This window comes from Canis lupus, chromosome 24 (genome assembly GCF_003254725.2).
Source record: "Canis lupus dingo isolate Sandy chromosome 24, ASM325472v2, whole genome shotgun sequence".
NCBI lineage: Eukaryota > Metazoa > Chordata > Mammalia > Carnivora > Canidae > Canis > Canis lupus.
In genome coordinates this window covers 37,243,019-37,265,358 of record NC_064266.1, presented here as the reverse complement: position 1 = coordinate 37,265,358, position 22,340 = coordinate 37,243,019, and the positions used below count along the sequence as shown (strand labels likewise).

At 56.8% G+C, this 22,340-nt stretch overlaps 1 protein-coding gene across 1 annotated transcript in view; it reads right to left on the bottom strand.

Annotated features, from left to right (window-relative positions):
- Positions 1-816: 816 nt before the first annotated feature.
- BCAS4 (breast carcinoma amplified sequence 4) overlaps positions 817-22,340 on the bottom strand; it is a 55,653-nt gene continuing 34,129 nt past the window's right edge. The window contains 1 exon segment of the mRNA XM_025470408.3: positions 817-1,630. Within this exon segment, the coding sequence (XP_025326193.1) occupies positions 1,505-1,630 (126 nt within the window). The 3' untranslated portion in view covers positions 817-1,504.

The following is a 22,340-nucleotide window of genomic DNA, read 5'->3' as shown; positions in this document are numbered from 1 at the left end:
CTCCCTCTGCCTGTGTCTCTGCCTCTCTCTCTCTCTATGTCTATCATAAATAAAAAAAATAAATCTTAAAAAAAAATAATGTATACGAGTTTTTTTACTAAAAAAATGACCTCCACAGGAAAATGCTGGCTCTTCTTGAAACAAGGTGTCCACCTATATATTTTCTTCTTAAGATAGATTTATTTTAGAAAAAGAGAGAGCACATACACTCAAGAGCAGGGAGAGGGAGAGAGAATCCCAAGCAGACTCCATACTGAGCGGGGAGCCCAATGCGGAATTCGATCCCATGACCCACGTGATCACAAGCTGAGCTGAAATCAAGAGTTGGTACTCAGTCAACTTGTGCCTGCTGGCTTGTTGAGCCATCCGGGTGCCCCTGACCTGTATTTTTAATCCCAAAAAATTGTCCTAAAATTGTCAAGATCCAGCTTTTTCCTTACTTTTGTACTGCTCTCTCTCTCCTGATTCATTACATTAGATTTCCCTGAAATTGTAACACAGGTCTGCAGTTCAGTTGTGTGTGTATGTATATGTGTGTGTGTTTTCTTGGCTCTGTGAGGAATTTCAAAACAACGCAGAATTATTCATCACCAAGGTGAGAAATCCGGAATTCCAGGACAAGAGCAGGAAACGTGTCTGCATGCAATGAAACGAAGGCAGAGCTACCTCTGAAGAGCCCTGGAATCCTAACAACCTCTCAGTTCTTGCTGGGGATCCGCAGGTTGGAGGTGAGGGGCTTCCTGATGTGCAGATTCGGGGGGTCGGGCTCGCCTCAGTGCAGGAGCTCCCCCAGAGAAAACATTCCCACCCATACCATACGTGACCTCTCGACACTTTTATTGAGCGGATTCACAAGCCAGCAAGCACAAGGGTTGGGGACAAAGCACCCACCATAGGAGGACCTGGAGCCATGCACCTGGTGGCACGGAGCAGGAGCCCCCACAGAGCCCACGCCAGGCCCATCACAGAGACATGGGGAAACCCGGGTCCCTGGGGGCCTGAAGCCTTGATGGCTCCTCAGACCCACTCACCGCAGCCCCGGGGACACCAGGCTGGCCCCCCGAGTGGGAGGGACTCGCCTCCTCCAGCTCAGTGCTGGGCTCGGCCACACACGCGCCCCAAACCAATCTCTGAGGCCCGGGGTTTCAGTGAAGCAAGGGAGGGGGTTCAGGAATGCAGGAAGCGGTCGGGAAGCCCCCTGCGGGGAGCTGGTGGGCCCTCTCCCTGCCCACGGCAGGTGCAACGCTCACAGGTGGCAGGTGCAATGCTCCCAGGCGGCAGGGGCCATGCTCCCAGGTGGCAGGTGCAGTGCTCATAGGCGGCAGGTGCCGCTCCCAGATGGCAGGTGCAGCGCTCCCAGGCGGCAGGTGCAGTGCTCATAAGTGGCAGGTGCCGCTCCCAGGTGGCAGGTGCAGCGCTCCCAGGCGGCAGGTGCAGCACTCCCAGGCGGCAGGTGCAGTGCTCATAAGCGGCAGGTGCCGCTCCCAGGTGGCAGGTGCAGCGCTCACAGGCGCCGGCGCGGGTGGCCCGGGGTGCACAGAGCGGCCTGGCCGGCGGCCCCGGGGAAGTGGTCCTCCGTCCGGTAGAGCGCAGGCAGCTCGTAGGGCGGGGGCGCCGGCGCCCACAGCTTCTGCAATGACAGAAAACCAGGCGCACCATCAGCCCCTGTGAGTCACTCGCGCAGTGGCCTGACGATGCCGGTGTAGGACTGAGGGCAGCCTGCAGGGAGCACGGCCTGCGTGACAAAGGCTCCATGCACGGTCCTTGGGTGGCACCGCCTGGGAGAGCCAGCGCCGCCCCACCCAGGGAGACGGGTCATCAGCACCGGTGGTCCTCGTCCCGGGCGGAGCACAGCTGGCACGGGGACACGGGGACGTAGGGACGGGCAGGGCCTGACAGGGGGACTGAGGAGCCAGGTGTCCCTCACACCTGCGTGTGCATGTGTGTGCACGCACACGTGGGCTCTGTGGGGGCCCCGGAGCCCCGGCACAGGGCCTGCTGCTGGGCAACTGGAGGGCGGGCTCAGTGTTCTGTCACCGGGTCCCCATCTGTGCCGCCTCGAGTCGGTGCCATATAAATGTGTTACTTTTTCAAAAAAAAAAAAAAAAACACAAACCATTTTAAGAAGTGTTCACTTATATTTGCTGCGGATTTTTGTTGAGAAGGGTGGGAAAAAGAGATTTTCCATCAAGCAGTCCTCCCCAAGCTCTGGTTGGTGAGACCCTTTCTCCAGGAGAAACCGGTTTCACAGAGGACAGTGTCCAACAGTGCTTCTCACAGGTGGCTGTGCAGTGGCACCTCCCCACCCCGCCTCCCCCCCTGGGCCTGAGGACACTGGTCTGGGGGCCCAGCACCGGGGTATTTCAAAGTCACCAATTGATTCTCATGTGGAGCCTGGGCTGATCCCAAAGACGGTAGCCCCTTGGGAAGAAGGGGGTTGGGCCCTACTGGGAGATGGGCAGGAATGTGGGGCTCAGGGGTGCAAAGGAATGAGGCCCTTCTGCACATCTTCATCAGGAGTCCCTCTCACCACCCTCCCCGTTTCCCTCCCATGCATCTCCCTTGACGGTCCCACCTCCTGGGCTCCCCCAGCTGAGACCCAGCACCACCCGGTGCAGGTGCCAGGGCAGGAGTGGCGGCTCTGGACCACAATCAGCAACAGCTCTCCCAAAGCCTGGGCCCTCCTCGGGCCCCGCACTGCATCCACACGTGCATACTCGGCCTCCCCGCACAGTTGTTCCCCCCAGTGATGCCCTGACCACCATCCTCATCGTGGAGGCGGGGAAACCAAGGCTCAGGGGGGTGCCTTACCCAGGTCCCACGTATTCCGAGTGCCTGCCCACTCCACCACCACGTCCTGAGCGCCCACACCAGCCCAGGCCCATCTACACAAAAGACGGCAGCCCCAGCCACCCCGGGCTCCCTGGCGGGGTGAGACGGAGGAACCAACAGAGAACTCCGCCAGGTGATGGCTAATGGTGGGGAGACACAGGGAGCTGTAGGGCCTGGAGGAGGCCCAACTCCCCTGGGCGGTAGGGGAGGGGGCATCAGGGAGGTTTCTGGAGGCTTGAGCCATTGGGGGCCTCCACCGCCCAGCTGACAGGGCTGGCCTCCAGACTGAGTGGCATGTCACAGTGCCATGGCGGGGAGGGAGGGGCACCTGGGGACACCAGCAGCTCAGTCTGGAGTGGGGCCAGGTCACCATGTGGACAGAGATGAGGCTATAAACCAGGGCCCGATCACATGGGCTCTCGGAGGCTGTGCGAAGAACATCCCAAGAGACCAGGGAGCCACTGAAGTCACTAATCAGGAGTATGTGGCATTAGGTGTTTTATTTTATTTTTAAGATTTATTTATTTGAGAGAGAGAGAAAGAAAGAGAGAGCACGAGAGCAGGAGGAGAGGTAGAGGGAAAAGCAGGCTCCCCACTGAGCAGGGAGTCCAATGGGACTCGATCCCAGGACCCCAGAAATCACAACCTGATCAAAGGCAGATGCTTGACTGACTGAGCCACCCAGGTGCCCTAGGTGTTTTAGAAAGAGCAGAATTGAGGGGAAAGAGGGGAACAGGGAGGAGGCTGTGATCAATATCCCCTAACGGGGAGCAGCCAGGTTTTTAGGGCAGGAGTGGATAGATTCTCATGTCTGAGCCCCGAAGCCCTGAACTTTCCTCCACAGAAGGAAACCATCAAAGTATTTCAAGTCAGAACGTGCTCAGGTGTCAGGACTACCTATCTCCCTGTGTCACCATCCTGGAAAACCAGGATGAGCCATTCACCTTGGCCAAGGGCCAGCCTCACGAAAAGAAAGTCAATAGAACATTCCATTTGTCAACCCTGGGTCAGCCATTCTTGGCTCAGCCTACCTGGGGGTAGTTGGGGCCCAGGCCTATGACCTGCCCCCTCATTCTAGCACCTTCCTGAGCTGCCCCTTGCCCCCATGGATGGGATGCGAGGCCTCCAACAGCTCCATGACCAGCACACGACTGGGAAACGAGCCATGAGATACATCTCACAGCCTGAGGGATGCAATCCAGGGGTAGCCCATAGACTTAGAATATCCTCCCCTCTTTTCCCCTGAAAACTGGGCATCGCAGTCTCTAGAAAATGCAACTTTCAAACATATAATAACACTCAAAGACCAGCTCCCTTGTCCCAACACATGGCGGTCAAAGAACATTCTGTAATCCTGAAAAGATACATCTCTGCTCCTGACCCTCAGGTCCCAGGCCAGGGAAGGAGCCCACGAGGGGCCAGTGGCCAGGCTGGAGCCAGTGTCCTGCCCCAGTCACGTGGCCTCATGCTGATCCCGTTCCTTCTGAAGTAGCTCTACTATTCAAAACGGGGTGCCTCTGAATGGGTAAGGCACCCCCACCCTGAGGGATGGGAAACGATTCCCATTCTGCCTCCTCCTTCAAGGAGAGAATCTTTCAAAAAGGGGACAAAATCAATATGATTATGACAGGACCAAGGAGGAGTCATCCTGCAAGCCTCCTCGCAGGACTGGACCAAACCCTGGCTAGCATCCTGGAGCACGTGAGGCAATGTGGGATGGTGACTCATAGCTGGTTGGAGAGCTGAGCCTGAAGGCCAGCCAGGAAGGGGTGACCTAGGAGGAGCCACACGGGCTCCAGAGTGGCCTCAAGGGTACATATGCTGCTCTTAGAGAGTGGGTGGGAGTGAAGCGGACACGGGCCCGTCTAGCCTCCACTGCCCGCTGGGATCGGCATCCTGATCTTCTTGCAGGGTCACTCGTCTGTGCCCGACCTGGCCACTGTCCCTACCTGCTGCGGCTCAGGTGGGGTTGGGGGGAGGCCTGACCCACCCGAGCTGTGATTGGTCCAAGGCTGAGCCTGTGACCCGAGCTGGGCCAATGGGAATCAGCCTTGGGACTCTCACCACTGAGACAGGGATGCCACCCCCAGGTTCCCAAGTGGATGGGCCACGAGCCTGAGGGCCACCTTTGCCACCAATCCCAGGGCCTGCCTGGGATTGAAGCCAACGCAGGGAAGCAGAGCTGGGAGGCAGTGAGACAAAGTCGGGCCGATATGATCTGAGAAGCTGAATCCATTATTCCTGAGGCGGGAGTTACCCTGGGCCGTTTCCTGTCCGTGAGCCATGGACTTCTCTTGTTTGCTTCAGCCAAGTTGACCTGGGCTGCTGTCACCTTGCAACCAGGCATCCTAAAACAATTAACCCACAGTGGAGCCAGGGAGTACTTGCAAACCAGCGGCTCCAATCAGCAGGTAAGGGCTGGTGTGCGAGGCTGAAAATAGCCAGATGCCCCAGCGGCTGCTGGGAAGAACAGACCACATCCTGCAGGCCAGGCCCCCATCGCAGGCACACCAGGACGCCATGGAAACCCACTCTCTCCCGGACTCTCCCAGCAACCTGCAAAACTGGGGTCATCGCGGTGTCTCAGAAGCGGCAGGAGCCAGGCGACCCGGGAGCTGGCGTCCACCAAGCTCGAACCCCAGCCTTTGCAGACCGAGCAGCAAACCCAAGCCCCTGAGAATCTCGCAGGGGGCTTCAGAGATCCCTACCTCTTTCTCGGCCTTCTCCGGATCCCCCTCTGGACGGGGCTGCCGGGTAAGCAAGGAGGAGTGTCCCCGACTCCGAGCTCCCCAGCTCCCAGCCTGCAGACTGTTCCAGACGCCTGGGACTGGTTAGGAGATGGGGAAATGTGACCCTGCAGGTCCCGGACTCGGCCACTCCGCGTCGGGGGTCTCCCTTCCCCGTCCCTGCCACCCCCAGCCCCCAGTCACCTGCTGGCCCCCCGGCGGCACTGGGCCTGGCCTGCTCTCCCCAGTCTACACACATTCCCACATCCTCGGCTCCACCCTGCGCACCCCAGCTCTCAAACCCCGCAGCCCACACATCAGACGGGTGTGCTTGGTCTGCTTCATGATTTCTAAAAAATGGAATTAATTGCAAACATGTAACAGGAGATTTCTCATAAAAACCAGACTGCCAGCTTCTCTTGGAAAATCAGATGATATGACAGTTCCAGGCTTGCGGCTCCTTGGCTCCTCGTTGGCTCGGGGAGGGGGAGGGCAGAGCCGAGGGGCAGGAGGTGCTCTCCTCTCGGCCACTTCACCGTATCTGTGACCTGCTGCAGCACACACTTCACGGCTGGCCACCCGGGCAGTCTGTGCCACGGGGCAGCTTCTTGTCTGACGAGCCCCCACGTGGCCGTTGCAGCACGGGGTTCTGGGCAGATCACTGTCTCCTAAGGGGAAGCTCACCCACCTCAGGGTCTTGGTTTGCCCTGGGCCACCTGCCCACTTGTTTCCAGAAGTCCCCACCGCCCCTTGGGAGTCCCGGCCTGCCTGGTGTCTGTCTCTCTCTTGGGAAGCCCTAAAACTGCACATCCCTAATCGTGGTCTGCTTTCCGTTCGGGTCAGGGTTTGCAAACTTGTCCTCTGAAGGGCCACATGGTAAATACTTTAGGCCTTTGTCGCAACGACTCAACTCTGCCCTCGCAGCCCCACGGCCACAGATAAATACGTAAACTGATGGCGCGGCAGTGCGCTAAGAAACTTTAGATCAGGACAACAAATCCTTCCCTGTACCTCCCATAGAATGGGCACTGAGTGGAAGGTCACCAGACCCAGGATGGAGGACTCAGGGCCTGGTGCACCTTGCTGGCGGTCCCAGGCCTGGGTGCTATTTGGTGGGTGGCTCCTGGACCATCATTCTGGCTCCAGCCTGTCCTACCTCACCCAGGCCCCTCCCTGCCACAGCAGCACCACTCATGGGCTGGGTTCTGAGGTCCACAGATCAGCCCCAGAGCCTGGTCAACCCCTGGGGGCCTGAGACCCTAGGCCAATCCTCTGCAGGGGAGCTGGGGTGCCCAGAGGCCCACACTCCTCCCCAAGGTCACCAGGCTCCTCCCACTACAGTCACTACTCCTACTGTGCTCCAGTCCCTGTGACCCTCCCAAGTCCTCTTTCCTGTAGGGCTTCCTCTGCCCCATAAGCCTCACCGGAGCTTCGCTGCCCCTCCCCGTGTTGGGGCTTCCAAAGAGCAGAACATGAAAAGGAAAAGGAACTGCTGAGGAGGAACCTGGCAAACACCACCCCGGTCAGGTGGTCAAGGTCAACAGCAGCAGAGTCACATCTCGCTGACAACCCGGGCCCTGGGTGTGACGTGGTGAGAAGGCACTCCACCTCTGCGGTCTTCCTCCCAAAACCCGTAGCCCCAGTCTAACCACGAGAAAAACAGATCGGCCCTAAGAGAAGGGTATTGTACAAAATACCTAACCGCTTTTCCTCCAAACTGTCAAGGTCATCAAAACCAAGGAAAGTCTGAGAAGCCGTCATAGACCAGAGGCGGCTAGGGAGGCATGAGCTAAAGAGAATATGGTTGGGGTCTTGGATGCAAACCCGGAATAAAGAACGACAGTAGAGGAAAACTACCAGAATCCAAATAAACCGTGGTGTTTCGTTATCAGCGATCCATCAAGGCTGGTTCTTCGGCTCTGACAACGCACCACGGTAAATAAATATGATAGTAACTATGGGGGAAGCCTGGTGAGGGACACATGGGAACTCACCGTATACTCACAGCAACCTGTTTCTAATTCTAAAATTTTTAAAAATGTATTTGGGGGGGAAGAAAAGCAACAGACAGAAGAGACAGCTCTATCTGCAAGACCAAGCCCCCAGCCTCCCCACAACCACAGTGACTGAGCACTGAGCACTTTCCGAGCACCCTGCCCATGATGGGCCTCGAGGGTTCACAGCCCATCTGTTCTCACAGCTGCTGAGGGAGGCAGGTATCCTTAACCCCAATTTGCAGAAGAAGAAACCGAGGATCAGAAAGGTAAACTTGCCCAAGATCACCCAGTTGGGAACTAGCAGAGCAGGATTTGAACCCAGGGCCACCCAGCTCCAGCACCAAGCCAGGACCCAGGAAGCCCTGGGGCTGCGTGGGGCTGGGGGTGCTCTCAGTGCAGGACTCGAGATGTCCCTTCATCATCTGCTTTCTAACCTTACAGACATCAGGAACCCCCCCACCCCCTTCCAGCCGGCTCAGAGATCGCAAACTGGTGGCCTTTGGTTAGCATCTGGCCCGCAGACATGACTGGTTTGGCTCATGCAAATTTAAAAACGAGTTAGCTGCCAGCATGGAAGAATTGGGATGTTTCAAATAAATACTGAGTTCCTACTTCTCTTGAAAGGAGCGATCTGGCCACGCTGGGCCCGCATTCCTGTGGGGTGCAGTGAGCTGGCCCCTCTAGACAGGGCATGTGCTGTCCAGTTTGCCACGGTCCCCACCCGGCCTGACTCACTCTTCCGCAGGACCTGCCGAGCCCCATGGGCATCTGGGCTGGCAGGGGCTCCCGGCTGCGTCACGTCACTCAGACACGGGGCTGTCGAGGAGCCGGATGGAGAAGGCGTCGCTTCCAGTCCCTCGCCCTGGGCCCCACGGGCTGGGAACCGCCAGCCTGGGGCGACCGCCAAGACCAGCGGCTGCTCCCTTGCCCACTGTCGCCCCGAGGGCTCCAAGAGCCCGAGGCAGCCACTCGCATGAGACGGTGCCCGTTTGGGGGCGGACAAAGCAGGCTTGGAGAGGAGAGGGTAGGTCCCATGGCCGGGGTCACCCAGCTGGGGAAAGGCCGAGCAAGGAACCAAAGTGGGCCCTCCTGAGCTCTGGACCCCGGCCCCGCCGCAGCCAGCCCGCAGGACCTGCCCCTGGTCCCAGCCTCCCGGCTCCATCCTGGCCCAGGGCTTTCTGCACCCCGGGCCACGCCTGGCTATTCCGCCTGCAACGTTCTGTGTCTGCTCCAGGGCCTCAAGTCTTCCAGAAGGCTCGGACAGCTGCGAGCAGAGCTCCTCCCACTCCTCTGTGAGCAGCCCCTGCGTGTCCAATCCTGCCTGAAGCGCCGGACTGGCCAACCTCACGGCGCCTGCCGAAAGCTGTCCCCCTTCCTCCCAGAGCGCTCCCTCCCAGCTGGGCCACCAGCCCCAACCTCTGCCAGCCCAGTGACCGGGGCAGCTGGTGGCCAGGGCAGGCTGCTGAGGCTCTAGGGACAGAGGAACAGGGCTGGAAGCTCCCGTGGTCCAGAAGGACCCTGGCAGCAGGGACAAGCTGGTGCAGTCTCAGTCTCGCTCGAGGTGATGCTGACCCTGGGCAGCTGCTCTAGAAGGTTTGTGGATCCCCGAGGATTCTTTCAGCTGGAGAAAAAGCGTTAACATGGAAACTAGCAGAGGAGGAGCCCCTAGAAGTCCTGCCAAGAGCCTGGCTACTAAATCCAAACCCTCACGCGGTCTGGGAGGGAAGACAGGACAGCCGGGTGGGTGGAGTCATGTCTCAGGCCTCCTCCAGAGCGAGACCCTCCTGGGCCCCCCCCAGCTCCTGGCCCCGAGCCCCACCTCCCCACCCTTGACCTGCGCTCTGCTGCACGCTCGGGCCCTCCTCCCTCGGAGCCCTCGTCCTGCAGTCCCGGCTCCCGCTCCAGCTGAGCCACTGGAGTCCTCCTATCTGAGCACCGAGGCCCCTGGGCTTTGCTTCTTATCATCCCATGGCCGCGGGTGGAACAGTCTGACGGCCAGGTATGACGCCTGTGTTTTTAATCGAGCACCTGCTATGTTCCCGAGACCCAAGTCCGCAGAGGTTTCACAAAGCCCCTCTACAGCTGAGCAAACTGAGGCTTCCGGTGGTTACGTGGCTCCCTGTGGGGCCCGCTCCCGCTGCCCAAGCTGGACACCCACATCCCCCCGTCCTTGATCCCTTCTGCTAATTCTCCCCATCACCACTGTTGTCCCACTAGTGCCACCTCTCAGCTGCTGCTCCTGCCCTTGACCCATTCTCCACATGGCAACCCAAGGGATCGTCTTAAGAGACAAATTGGATCCTCTTTTAAGTACGGTACTTAGATTGGGCAGCCCGGGTGGCTCGGCGGTTTAGCGCCGCCTTCAGCCCAGGGCGTGATCCTGGGGTCCCGGGATCGAGTCCCACATCGGACTCCCCGCATGGAGCCTGCTTCTCCCTCTGTGTCTCTGCCCCTCTCTCTCTCTGTGTGTCTCTCATGAATAAATAAATAAAATATTAAAGAAAAAAAACAGTACTTAGAGCAAAACACAATTCTTCACCATCATCAGGTCCTGCCGCTGAGGTCACCAACTGGCACTCGTCTGGCCAAACCCAGACCACAGGTGTGTCCCACTTGGCTTCCACTGGGCTGAGCGTCTTTACGAGTATTGTTGCTTTTGTTTGGTCCTTTGTGTTCTTTTTTTTTTTTATTTTTTATTTATTTATGATAGTCACACAGAGAGAGAGAGGCAGAGACACAGGCAGAGGGAGAAGCAGGCTCCATGCACCAGGAGCCCGACGTGGGATTCGATCCCGGGTCTCCAGGATCGCGCCCTGGGCCAAAGGCAGGCGCCAAACCACTGCGCCACACAGGGATCCCTTGTGTTCTCTTTTTGAATGAAATGCCTCTTCTCTTTAAAAGATGGATTTCAGGCTTCTTGTTTAAAGAATCCAAAGCTCTGGTGCATTGAGTTGTGACGACAAGCTGGTGCTGAGCTGTGGCCACCCCCTTTTAGAAGGGACATGGGCTCTCATCTCAGCCACCTGCGTGGCCCCTTAGAGCTGGGGTTTTCAACCCCAGAACCTATGACCCAGCCTGACTCTAAACTTGGTCTGTCACCTCCTGTCACTCATAACCCTCCAGCCTGGAAATCTGTTCCCGGACCTCCCCAAGGGTCTGGCCTGACTTGGACCTTTGCACCTGCTGTTCTCCCTCAAGGCTTTGGCACTAGATCTTCCCATGCTGCTTTCTTCCTTGAGACCCTCCTAGGGGACCCCCAATTTCACTGGTCACCTTCCCTCCACCACTGCACCACAAAGTTGCATATCCTGTCTACCTCATTCCTCAGTCTCCCCATCAGGCTGAGCTCCACAGGGATGGGACCTGTGTCAGTCTTCAGGGCCGCAGCCCCAGCAGCAGCCAGAGCTGGCCCACAGGAAACACTCAGGTGATGAGAAATGAATGAACCTGAATGCATTTGACACCTGAGGCAGACCAGGAAGGGCTGGCCTCTTGCCAAGTCAGGGCTCAGAAGCCCAAGACCAACGATGACAAACATCATCTCCAGGCAGGGACACCTGCTGGGCCCCGTTCTGGAGTCACCGGGTGGCCCAAGGCTGGCATCCCTGCCCTGCCAGGTCTGTGACCCACTATTGGAGACACGAGGTCATGTTAAAAATAAAACACACTCAAAGCAATGCACTGTCTTGGATGGGAGCCTGGAACAGAAAAGGGTTGTCTACGAAAAACCTGGTGAAATCCAAGCCAAGCCGGAAGTTTAGCGAATAGTACTGGACCGACATCGGTGTGTTTTGTTTTGTTTTTTTTTTTTTGACAACGGTGCCTTCGTGCTGTGAGATGACAGTGCAGGAAAAGGATTCAGGGGTGGACGGGAATTCTGTATTGCCTTTACAAGCTTCCTGCAAATCTAAAATTATCCAAAATAGAAAGTGATTTGAGGGATGCCTGGGTGGCTCAGCGGTTCAGTGTCTCGGCTCAGGATGTGTTCCCAGGGTCCTGGGATCGAGTCCCGCATCGGGCTCCCACATGGAGCCTGCTCCTCCCTCTGCCTGTGTCTCTGCCTTTCTCTGTGTCTCTCATGAACAAATAAATAAAATATTTTAAAAAAAGAAAAAAAGCGATTTGAAAATAAATATATACAGCATACCCGTGGCAGCATATGCAGAGCACTGAGCAAACAACACAGATAAGAGCTATTAAATAATAACACCAATGTCATTAGTAATAATAACAGCTGCTAAACCTTACATTATTCGAATGACTGCTCAGGATGATCCCATGCAGAGGATCTAACTGTAAATCCTGCCACACAGATGTGGGGACTGAGAGTCAGCAGGCTCACGACCTCACTCAGGGTGTGATACTTGCAGGTGACAGACCAGGAGGGCCTCCTGGGCGTGCAGTTGACAGGCCCTGGACTTGCTCCGATGTTCCACTGTCACTGCCTTGGAATTCTTTTTTGTTTTTTAAATTTATTTATTCATCAGAGACACAGAGAGGCAGAGACACAGGCAGAGGGAGAAGCAGACTCCCTGTGAGGAGTCCGCTGTGGGACTCGATCCCAGGACCCCGGGATCACAACCTGAACCGAAGGCAGACACTCAATCACTGAGCCACCAGGTGCCCCAACTGCCTTGAAATTCTTTTTTTTTTTTAAAGATTTATTTATTTATTTGTTCATGATAGAGAGAGAGAGAGAGAGAGAGAGAGAGAGAGAAAGGCAGAGACACAGACAGAGGGAGAAGCAAACTCCATGCAGGGAGCCTGAGGTGGGACTCGATCCTGGGACTCCAGGATCGTGCCCTGGGCCAAAGGCAGGCGCCAAACCGCTGAGCCACCCAGGGATCCCCTGCCTTGAAATTCTTAATAAGCTTTGACAAAGGGGCCCTGTGAATTCCATGGCCAGTCCTTGGATCTCTGGGCTCCCTGGGTAGTGCTCGTGTCTCAGAAAGGTCACCCATGGGTGGCTGCATGGGTAGCACAGGGCTAGTGCTCCTGGCCAGGAAAATACCACGGGGCAGGGGGTGGTGGCCAGCATGGTGGTGAATCTGATGGGGGGAAGGTACATGGGTGGAGGGATTTGGTCGGAGCCAGGACTGACTCACTCTTGGCACAAAGCAAGGAAAAGAAGGTTCTTTCCCAGCCCAGAGCATCAAACCAGCTACCCCCTCCCAGGGGTCTGCTCAGTTCACACCTTGTCAAACAGATTCTCCACTTCCCCGCAGGAGGCATGGTTATGCCCAGATTCCAGCCACGGGTGGTCCACCTCCAGACGCGTGGCCATGGCCTCTATCAACAGCTGGCTAAGGTCCCCAGCTGGCTACTGTCATGCGGGAACGGTACATTTCTCACTCTGATGCTGGTTATCAATAGAATCCTTGGAGGTTTTGTGGGCTGGCCTCAAAGGTGGTTGGCTCCACAAAAGAATGTTGAAAATAGCACCAATTAGCTCTGGGAAGCAGAAAGCAAACACAGACTCCATCAACCATTCTGTCAGGGTCCCTAACGTGGGCAGCTGTTCTCCATCAAATAAACAAGCTATTAGGGCAAGAACAGAGGCGTCCACCAGAACCAGCAGGTGTTAAGGAGCGACCTACCTGCCTGCCCCATGCCCCTGCCCAGCCTGGAGAAAGACTCTTCCCCCGGGGGCTGAGCAGCCACCTCCGGGGAGCCGAAGGAACCTGCCACAGAGGCGCGGCCCAGACTGTCACCTGTGCCATTTCTCCCCTGTCCCGGGCATCCAGGCAGCCTTGGGAGCCTCCTCTCAATCCATCCTTTCTTCAGACCCTGGTGCCCTCAGAGCTACCATCTGGGCTTACAAACCTCCTCCTCCAAGTGGGCGGCCCGGGCTGTGGCCACGGCATCGGCATCGATGCCATCTCCGAGGCCCCAGCACTCGCTTCCTTTCCCAGGAGCTCACCACTCCTCCCCCCACCACGCTGTCTGGGTCTGATTAAGACATTTTATCCACCAGGCCCCTCCTTGAGAGTGACAAGGGATGATTTTCAAGGTCTGGAAAATAACATCTGAGAGTGAGAGAAGAAAGAGAGCAGGAGATGGGGAGAGCAGGGGTAACCAGGGACGGGGACAGAAACACAGACCATGGGAGGGAGAGCCAGAAGGTGGAGAGATGCACACACATGAGACAGAGAGAGAGAGAGAGAGAGAGAGAGAGAGAGAGAGAGAGATGTGGAACCAAGATGGGAGGCTCAGAAAAAGTAGAAGCTGATGGAAGGGAGGAGGGAGGTGGGGGAAATGGGGAGAGAGCGATGATGTGAGAAGTAAGATGGAAGAGGAGAGGGAAGCATGGGGACCAGGGAGGAAAGTGAGGCACACCAGAGAGGTGGTGGTGGGGGCAGGCTGGGGACGTGGCCCGGGGGGAGGAGATGGTGGTGGGAGCGCACCAGCCAGTCTGTGCACCCAGGACCTCTCCAGCCCCCAGCCTGGTCACTGCGCCAGAAGCAGCAAGGAAACCCCCTCTGGCCACCCCAGCACCCCGGCCCCAATCCTCTGTCAAAGAAATAATAGTCCCAAAGGACAGATGCCAGTCTTTGCGGGAGGGACTCCATCTCACCTTAGGGGCAACACTTTGCTCCTTTCCCATGTTGCTTAGGACTTCTGGAAACCCTGGTCTAAACCCTGCACCACAGAGCCCAGCCAGTGGCCTCTCAGGGGTCCAGGCCTCTGGTTGCACAGACAGAAAAGGGAGGAAAGGAGAAATCCTGAGCACACTCCCTCTCTCACACCCACCCCAGACACCCAGCCCCGAGGCACCCCTACCCCACCTACAGGGACCTCATCTGCCTGTCTGTCTAGGCTGGCCATATCCCTGTGCCTGGTGCACTTGGATGCTTCATCAGTTGGTGCTCGGGCATCCACCTGGACCCCCTCTGCCCCCCTGCATGATCTCATTCGGCCTCAGGGCTAAAGCCACTCGCTCCATGCTGGACACCTCCAGCCCTGAGCCCCCACACTCATACCTTCGAGGGGGGCCCTACCTGCAAACGCATCCACACGAACTCTTGAGTCACATGGCAACTTGGATGAATCTCCAGGGAACGATGCTGAGCGAGAAAAGCCAATCCTGAAAGGTTACATGGTGTAGGATTCCATTTATAGAACATTTTTGAAATAGCAAAATTTTAGAAACGGAGGGCAGATTAGTGGCTGGATGGAGCAGGGGTGAAGGTGGTCACAAAAGGACAGCGTGAGATCCCTACAATGTTGGAAACGTTCAGCATCTTGACCAGAGAGCCAGAGACGGAAACCTAAAGGATGTAAAAATGTACAGAACCAACAATACAACTGTAGAGAAGCTGAAGCCCTCGCCGACGAGCGCAAGTAAAACTGGGAGACCTAAGACCGGTGTCAGTACCTGGCCAGGATACTGTACTACAGTTTTGCAAAATGTTACCTACCACTGGGGAAAAATGGGCAAAGCACACAGGGCTTTGTGTTATTTCTTGACTGCGTGTGAATCTATAATTGTCTCAATAAGGAAGTTCAATTAAACGCCCTGCCTCCCACACGCACAAAGAAGAGGTGCTGTCACCCCAGCCCCAGCTGGTCCACCCTGGTCCAGGCCAACAGCAGCATCTCTCCCTGGACCATCCCAGCGGCTCAGACCTCGGGCACACAGGCCGGATGCAGGCCCGTCTCAAACCCTCTGGAGCAGAGTCCCAGCACCCGGCCCACATCTGCTCCCTCCGCTCCCTCCACCTTCACCTCCGGCTCCGCAGGCTGCCCGCCCAGGTCTCTGGGCTCCCTCGGCTGCCCAAGACGCCTGCACACTCCCTTCCCCAGCTCCGTCACTGCACCTGCTCCTCCGGCTCACTGCCTCAGGGAGGCCTTCCCTGACCACCTCCTGCCCTCAGACACACATCTCCATCCCCTGGGACACTAGACTGTGGGCTGTCGGTGGGGGGGTGGGGGGGGCAGGGATAGAATCTGTCCTTCCTGGGTTCGGAGGATCCGAAAGACCGAACAGCTCATTCAGGTGGCTGAGTATTTGCTGAATGAACGAATGAAGAAATGAATGTACGAATGAACAGAAGAACAGAGGGGAGGTCCGTGGAGATCTGGCATCAAAGGAGTTAAGTGGGGGATCCCTGGATGGCTCAGGGGTTTAGTGCCACCTTCGGCCCAGGGTGTGGTCCCGGAGGGATCAAGTCCTGCATCAGGCTCCCTGCATGGAGCCTGCTTCTCCCTCTGCCTGTGTCTCTGCCCCTCTCTCTCTCTCTCTCTCTGTGTCTCATGAATAAATAAGTAAAATATTAAAAAAAGAAAAACAAAGGAGTTAAGTCTGACTCAGGGGCTGGGGCAGGAGGGGGTGAAGGGCTGGGGTCCTGGAGCAGCCGAGGAGAACTTACAGGGGAATGTGGGGGAGGAAGAGGCCAGTGCCTGCCTCAGCACAGAGGGGGATGGGCAGGGCCGGCTGCAGGAGCAGAAGCCCAAGGTACAAGGGAGAGAAGCCCAGGAGGATGAGCTGCAGGCAGGCCACGCTGCACCCCAACACACACCCCAACACACTCTCGAGAAAACCAGTAACAGGGTTTGGGTGGAGGCTGAGCTCACTTTCTGGGGCCTCCTGGGGATCTAGGGGCCAGTCTAAGGGCTTCCTACCATCTGCCCACTTCCTCCAAAGTGGTTCATGCTCCTTAGGGAACGATTGTGCAAGTGGAGGTTGGGGCGGAGGGAGGACATCACAGAGGGCCTTGGATTTGCCCTGTGACGCGCTCTCCAAAGCCCCCGAGACGGTGCCAGCACTGAGAGCAGGCCCCTTCACCCAGCCCAGGAAACTGTCCACCCACGCCCACATCCCTTGGACGGCAGTGGGCCCCCTGCCCAGCTGTGTGATCTTGGCCAAGTTACTTGACGTCTCTGTGCCTCAGTTTTCTCACCTGGTAAAAGGGCCAATACTAGTGTCTACTTCACCAGGTGTTATGCCCGTATAACTGCAAAGTGCTTAGAAAGCAGTAAGTGCCCAATGGTTGCCGAACTAATTTCATCATTATGGCCCCCCGAATTCATAGTCTTTTTAAATACCGTCAGCAGCTTAGAAAGAGCCCAAGCGAACAATTTCATAACATTGCATTTTTAGTATTAAATGCGTTCAGTTTCAAAACATGAACATTTAAACTAAATCACAGTTGCAGGAGCCAATTGTAGTACACTTTTACAGTGACTTTTAATAACAAGGGGCCTCAAAAATTCTAAGTGTGAGGACACCTCCCAGCCACCAAAAGGCATGGTTCATTTATCAACCAAGGCAGCTGGCTCATAGTATATACTCAATAAATGCCTCCTGGCCAGTGACAAGCGACAGGAGGCCACTACCAGGCACCAGGACGCTGGCAGCCAGCCCCAAGAGCAGCCAGCGGCCTCCCATTTCTCTCAAACCAATGACCGATGCCATCTGAGCCACTCCTACCCACCCTCTCTGCCCCCCACACTCCTTAGGGTATTGCGAGGGCTCTGGAGCCAGGTCTAAGCCAGCTAAGAGGTGCCAGGCACAGGAGGGGAGGAGGTGGTGTCCAGGCCACAGCGCCCAGGTTCCCACCCCAGGTCCCGGTGGGCGCCTCTCCACCAGGCCTGGAAACAGCCCCTCCCTGCTCCTCACTAAAGCCAGCATCACCCCCTTCCCACTGAGGTTCCCAGGTTAATTATTAGGACTGTCCAAGTAATGGGAACTTTGGCCTCGACTTTAGGTCTGGCAGCAAGACCAGGTGCGATGGTATCAGCCGCAACAGGCACCTGGATGAATTTACTGCTTAATGAGACGTGGTTTATTTTCTCAGAAGAAAGCTGCCCATGATCAGAGCCAAGTTGAAGCGCTTCCCTGGCTCCTGAGGCATCAAAGGGATCACACTCCCTCCAGACGCCCCAAGCCCAGCAGCGGGGCATTGGACTAGCATCCACGCCAGGGAAGGGCTCACCTGCACACACCACGTCCCCCAGAACCTGGGGAGCTGAGGGCGGGGGCCCACCCTCGCCCAGGAGCATGGTGCCACCCCACACCCAGCCAGGCCTTCCCTCTCCCGTGGCAGCCACTCCCCTGACCTCTCAGTCCTCCTCCGCCACGGGTGGCAGTCGGAGTCATGCAGCGCCCCTCAGATTTATCCGCTCATAGCACCTGCCCTGGAGCTTTACCTTCTGGGGAGACCTTGAGCTGGGACAGGGACCTGGTTTCATCATTCTGTCATCCTCTGGCACTTGGGTCACAGCTGTCACTCACTACTAATAGCTTCCAGGTACCATGTGTCACTGCAGGACTCCCTCTTACGGTGACCCTATGTCCCCAAGGACGCCAGGGTTCTGAGAGGGGCAGCAGGCGTCATGCAGCCCAGTCCATGGACGCAGAACCAGATTCAGACCTGGTGGCCCTTCCACTCCCCCGTCTTTCTGCCTGAGGAGGGAGGGGTGACAGGGAGTGGGGGGCAAGGGACACAGTGAGGCTTTGTGTTGTGCGTGTGCCCAAGAAGAGAGACATGGAGAGAGGAAGAGATGAGCAGATGAATGACTCAACGACGGGGATCCAGATGGACATGGAACCTGACAGGGGCTGACCTCTCCACGTGGTGGCCAGAAAGGCCCCCAGTGTGTCCAATGTGGTGGGGACTCAGGGGGGACCTCGGATGCCCCTGGTGCCTGTCCCCCAAGGACCCAGCCTCACCTGGGACATGTCCTCGGGCCAGGCCAGTGCCAAGGAGCCTGCTCTGAGCTGCCACCTCGGCCAGGCCGGCCCTGGGGGGACAGTGGCTCGGGGAAGAGGGGGGCTGCTCCATTCAATCCCAGTGGCGGGATGGGTGGCAGCTTAACACAAGCTTGTGGGGTGCCGATGGGACCCTGAGTTGTTCAAAAAAGGAAGTTTCTGCAAAACAGATCCCAGCAGGGCAGCCCGGGTGGCTCAGTGGTTTGGCACCTGCCTTCAGCCCAGGGTGTGATCCTGGAGTCCAGGGATCAAGTCCCATGTCGGGCTCCCTGCTCCTCCCTCTGCCTCTCTCTCTCTTTCTCTCAAGAATAAATAAGTAAAATCTTAAAAACAAAACAAAACAAAACAGATCCCAGCAGCCCACGCTCGCAGAGCAGCAGCCAGGCACTGGCCCGTGCTGAGGGCCGCACACACGAGTCCTGATTCCCCGAGGCTCGGTGCAACGCCGCAGGTGCTCTGGAGCCAGACGGCTGGGGGCATCGGGGCCGCTTCTCTACCCTCCTCCGGCTGACTGCAGCCAAGTGGCTCCACCTCTCCCTGCCTCAGTTGCTCTTCTATAAAATGGGCCAGTGATGGCTGCCCACCTCCCTACAGCAAGCAGGAACTGAGGCCCGAGTTCAGTCCAGGGCACCTAGCACAGTGTCTGCCATGCAAGAGTCCTCACCTGGCTCCTCTCCTAGTGATTTAGGAGCCTCAGCACCCAAACAGTGCTCACGTCACAGCAGGTGCCCGATAGAAATCTGCCAAGTAAAGAGGGAATCCTGCACGCTGAACCCTCAACCCGATTCCACGAGGTTTGAGCACTGCTCCCCCATCTCACAGAGGGGAAAGGTGAGACCCTGTTCCAAGACCCTGTTTCTGCCAAAGCACAAACCCAGGGCTCTTGGGCTCTAGAACCCATGCTTTCGTTTTTAAACTCATTTTGGGGGGGTGCCTGGGTGGCTCAGTCAGTGAAGCAACTGCCTTCAACTCAAGTCATGATCCCAGGGTCCAGGGATGGAGCCCTGCATTGGGCTCCCTACTCAGTGAGGAGTCTGCTTCTCCTTTTCTCTGCCCCTCCCCACCACTCATGCGCTCTCTCTCTCTCTCTCTAATAAATAAAAAAATCTTAAAAAAAATAAACTCCTTATTTTGGAAATTTTCCATATTTACAGGAAACACAAGAAAGCAAAGACGGGGTGATGATTTTGAGCCCTACATACTATCATCTGGTTCTGAGAACTGTCATTCATCTGAGCCAGAGATTCTGAACTCAGGGCAATTTTGCTTCCAGGGACTTTTACAATTTCTGAACTTTTATGATGGTCATAAATGGAGGCATCTGTTGGGCAGAGACAAGTGTCACTGCTAAGATTGTATGAGCTATGGGACAGCCCCACAGCAGAGAAGGACCTGGCCCCAAATGTCAGTTGTGCCGAGGCTGTGAAACCCTGGTCTGAACCCAAGCTCTCAACTACCCCCCTCCAAGTACCCAGGAGTTTGGTCTACACTCTTGGGGCGAGGGGTGCATTAACACATGGGAACCAGGAGGGCAGAAGCTCTCTATGAAGGGTGACCTTGAGGGGGACACTCCCACTCCTCAGTAAACAGGCATTGATGCCACAGCAGGCCTGGCTCCAGGAGGCCTGGGAGCCAAGAGGTCCCATGAGATTTCTTTGAGCCTCATTAGTTTTCAAAATCAATCGATTTCACATAAAAATCTGTATTCCCAACCTCTCTTTAAAAAAAAAAAAAAAGAAGAAGAAGGCGGTCAAGGTCAGGCCACTCAGAGCCTTAGTTCCTGGCTGGAGTTGAGGGCCCCTGCCTCTCACTGGGCAGTCTCTGCCCACCCCCTGTGCCACACTTAGGGCCACCTGACCCCAGGGTCTGAATTTCAACCTGCGGAGCATGAAAATCATGGGGCTCCAGGACCAATTCCTGGTTAGGTCAAAATGTTTTAACTGTCCTGAGCCTCAGTTTCCTCATCTGTAAAGCGGAAATGGTAACAGCCCCTATGTAACAGGTGGGCAAGAGGATGAACCCGGCCAGGGCAGGTAAAGTGCTGGCTTCCGCTGGCCCAAAGGAGAGCCCAGAGAGCTCTGGCTTTTCACTACTAAGTCAAAGATAGGACAGTCCCTATCCTTGAGGAACTCTCAGTCTGGGGGAACAACAGGTGAAAATACAGAGGACACCCCGAGCTGCTAGGACACCAGGGGAAAGGACAGGAAATCGGGAGCCCCAAGGAACGCTGCCTGGGGGTACACAGGTAGCTTCCCAGAGGCGGTAACATTCGACTTGGCCTTGGAATAAACATCACCAGGCAGGGTGCAGGGTGCAGGGTGCAGGGAGGGTATTGTAGAGGACGCACTGTGTGCCACCTGCCAGGGAGCAGTTGGAATGCTCCCACTTAGGCTTCATCGAACAGCCCCTCACAAAATAGAAACCCCTCCTTGTTGAGAGGAACCTTCTTCTCAGTCACCCTCAAAATCTCAACAGGAATGCAATGCTTAAAAAAAAAAATCTTGTTTGCAAACCAGCCTGCCAGGAGCCCTCTGTCCCTCCCTGGCACACATGCCCCCAAATATCTGGAGTCACACAGATCCATGGACGTGTGAGCGTGTAGCTCACGGAGGCCCGGTTTGGTGGGGTGGGGGTGGGGGCTGGGGACCAAGCGCCACTCAGCCCTCCATTGTTGCGTTAATATTTGCCATCTGCTCATGTTGCAGTTCCACCGCAAGGGATGATGGGGCAGAAGGAGAAGAAGAGGCCAGTTCAGGGCCGGGGAGAAGGAGCCTTGGAGTCTCCTCTGCCTTTTTTGTGTTGGTGCCTGGCTCGGCCTCCACTGCCAGATAAAGCCCCAGCCAAGCCATGCCTCCTTCCGGGAGTCACCCCTCCAGGGGGACTGGGCCGAGGGAGGGGGAGGGGGAGGCGCCCCAGCCAGCCAGAGCCTCCCCCTCCTCCCTCCCTCCCTCTGCTGGGCTGGGTGGGGAGGGAGCTGGGGGTGCACAGAGCAGGGAGCGGGGAGGGAGGAGACACCGAGCCTGGCACTGCTGACTCCTACAGGCCAGCCCGGGCAGGGCTGCTCCGCCCACAGCCTCCATTACCTCTAGGAAAGCCCAAGAGGCTGCCGGGCTGCAGGGGAGAGGGGCAGGCGGGGACACTCTTCCCAGCTCTGCTCGGCCTGGAGACGGCCTCCAGAGAAATCGGGGGAGGCCCTCAAGGGCCATGGGAGCCTGGAGAGCATCCACTGATTAATATTTACTGAACACCTACTATGTGCTCCACGTGCATGGGAAACTCAAAGGCCCACAGACAGGCAGGGACCCAGCAGGGGGGACTTGGGCCAGAGGGTGGTGCGGCTGGGATGCTGCTTGGGAGCCCAGACCTCGGCTTTTTCAAGAGAAAACAAGTACAGATTCTTATGTGAAATGTGGTTTTTGAATGCTGGCAACTCATTCAAACGGAACACACACACACACACACACACACACACACACACACACCCCAAGCTGGGCAAAGAACGTGCATTGGTAGGGCAGGTTTGACCTAAGGCTCTTCAGTGTACAGCCACAACCACTGAGGCTGGGGTCCTGGTCCTTAGAAAGAACCCACAGAGAGGGGACAGATCCACCGAACAAGGTCAAAGCTGGATCAAATCCTGGCTTCGCCACTTACGCTCCGCGACCTGGGCAAGTGTACAGACGCCCCTGAACCTCGGGTTCCTGCTCCATGAACAGGAGTAACAACAGCTCCCTCTGGGGTTGTCGGGGGAAGCTGAGCCGGCGCGGAGAGCCCTTCACGGGTGCGCTCAGTACTACTCTAGTAGTGGAGCAAGTAGATGCTCCCTGGAACCGCGGCTGTGAGTCACGCTGCTACTCAGGATCGGAGGCCCCGGCTGCGGCTGGTGCAGAGAAGTAAAGACGACGCCTCTTCACTCTTCCCTGGTTCCAAAGCCTCTAGGAGGTACGGGCCCTCGGCCTGAAATCCAGAGCCGGGGAGCATGCTGGACACAACCCGCAGGTGCCACAGCTTTCTCCCAGGGCACTTACCGTGTAGAAAATCAGCTGCTGACTTTTAGACATCAGAAGGTTCGCG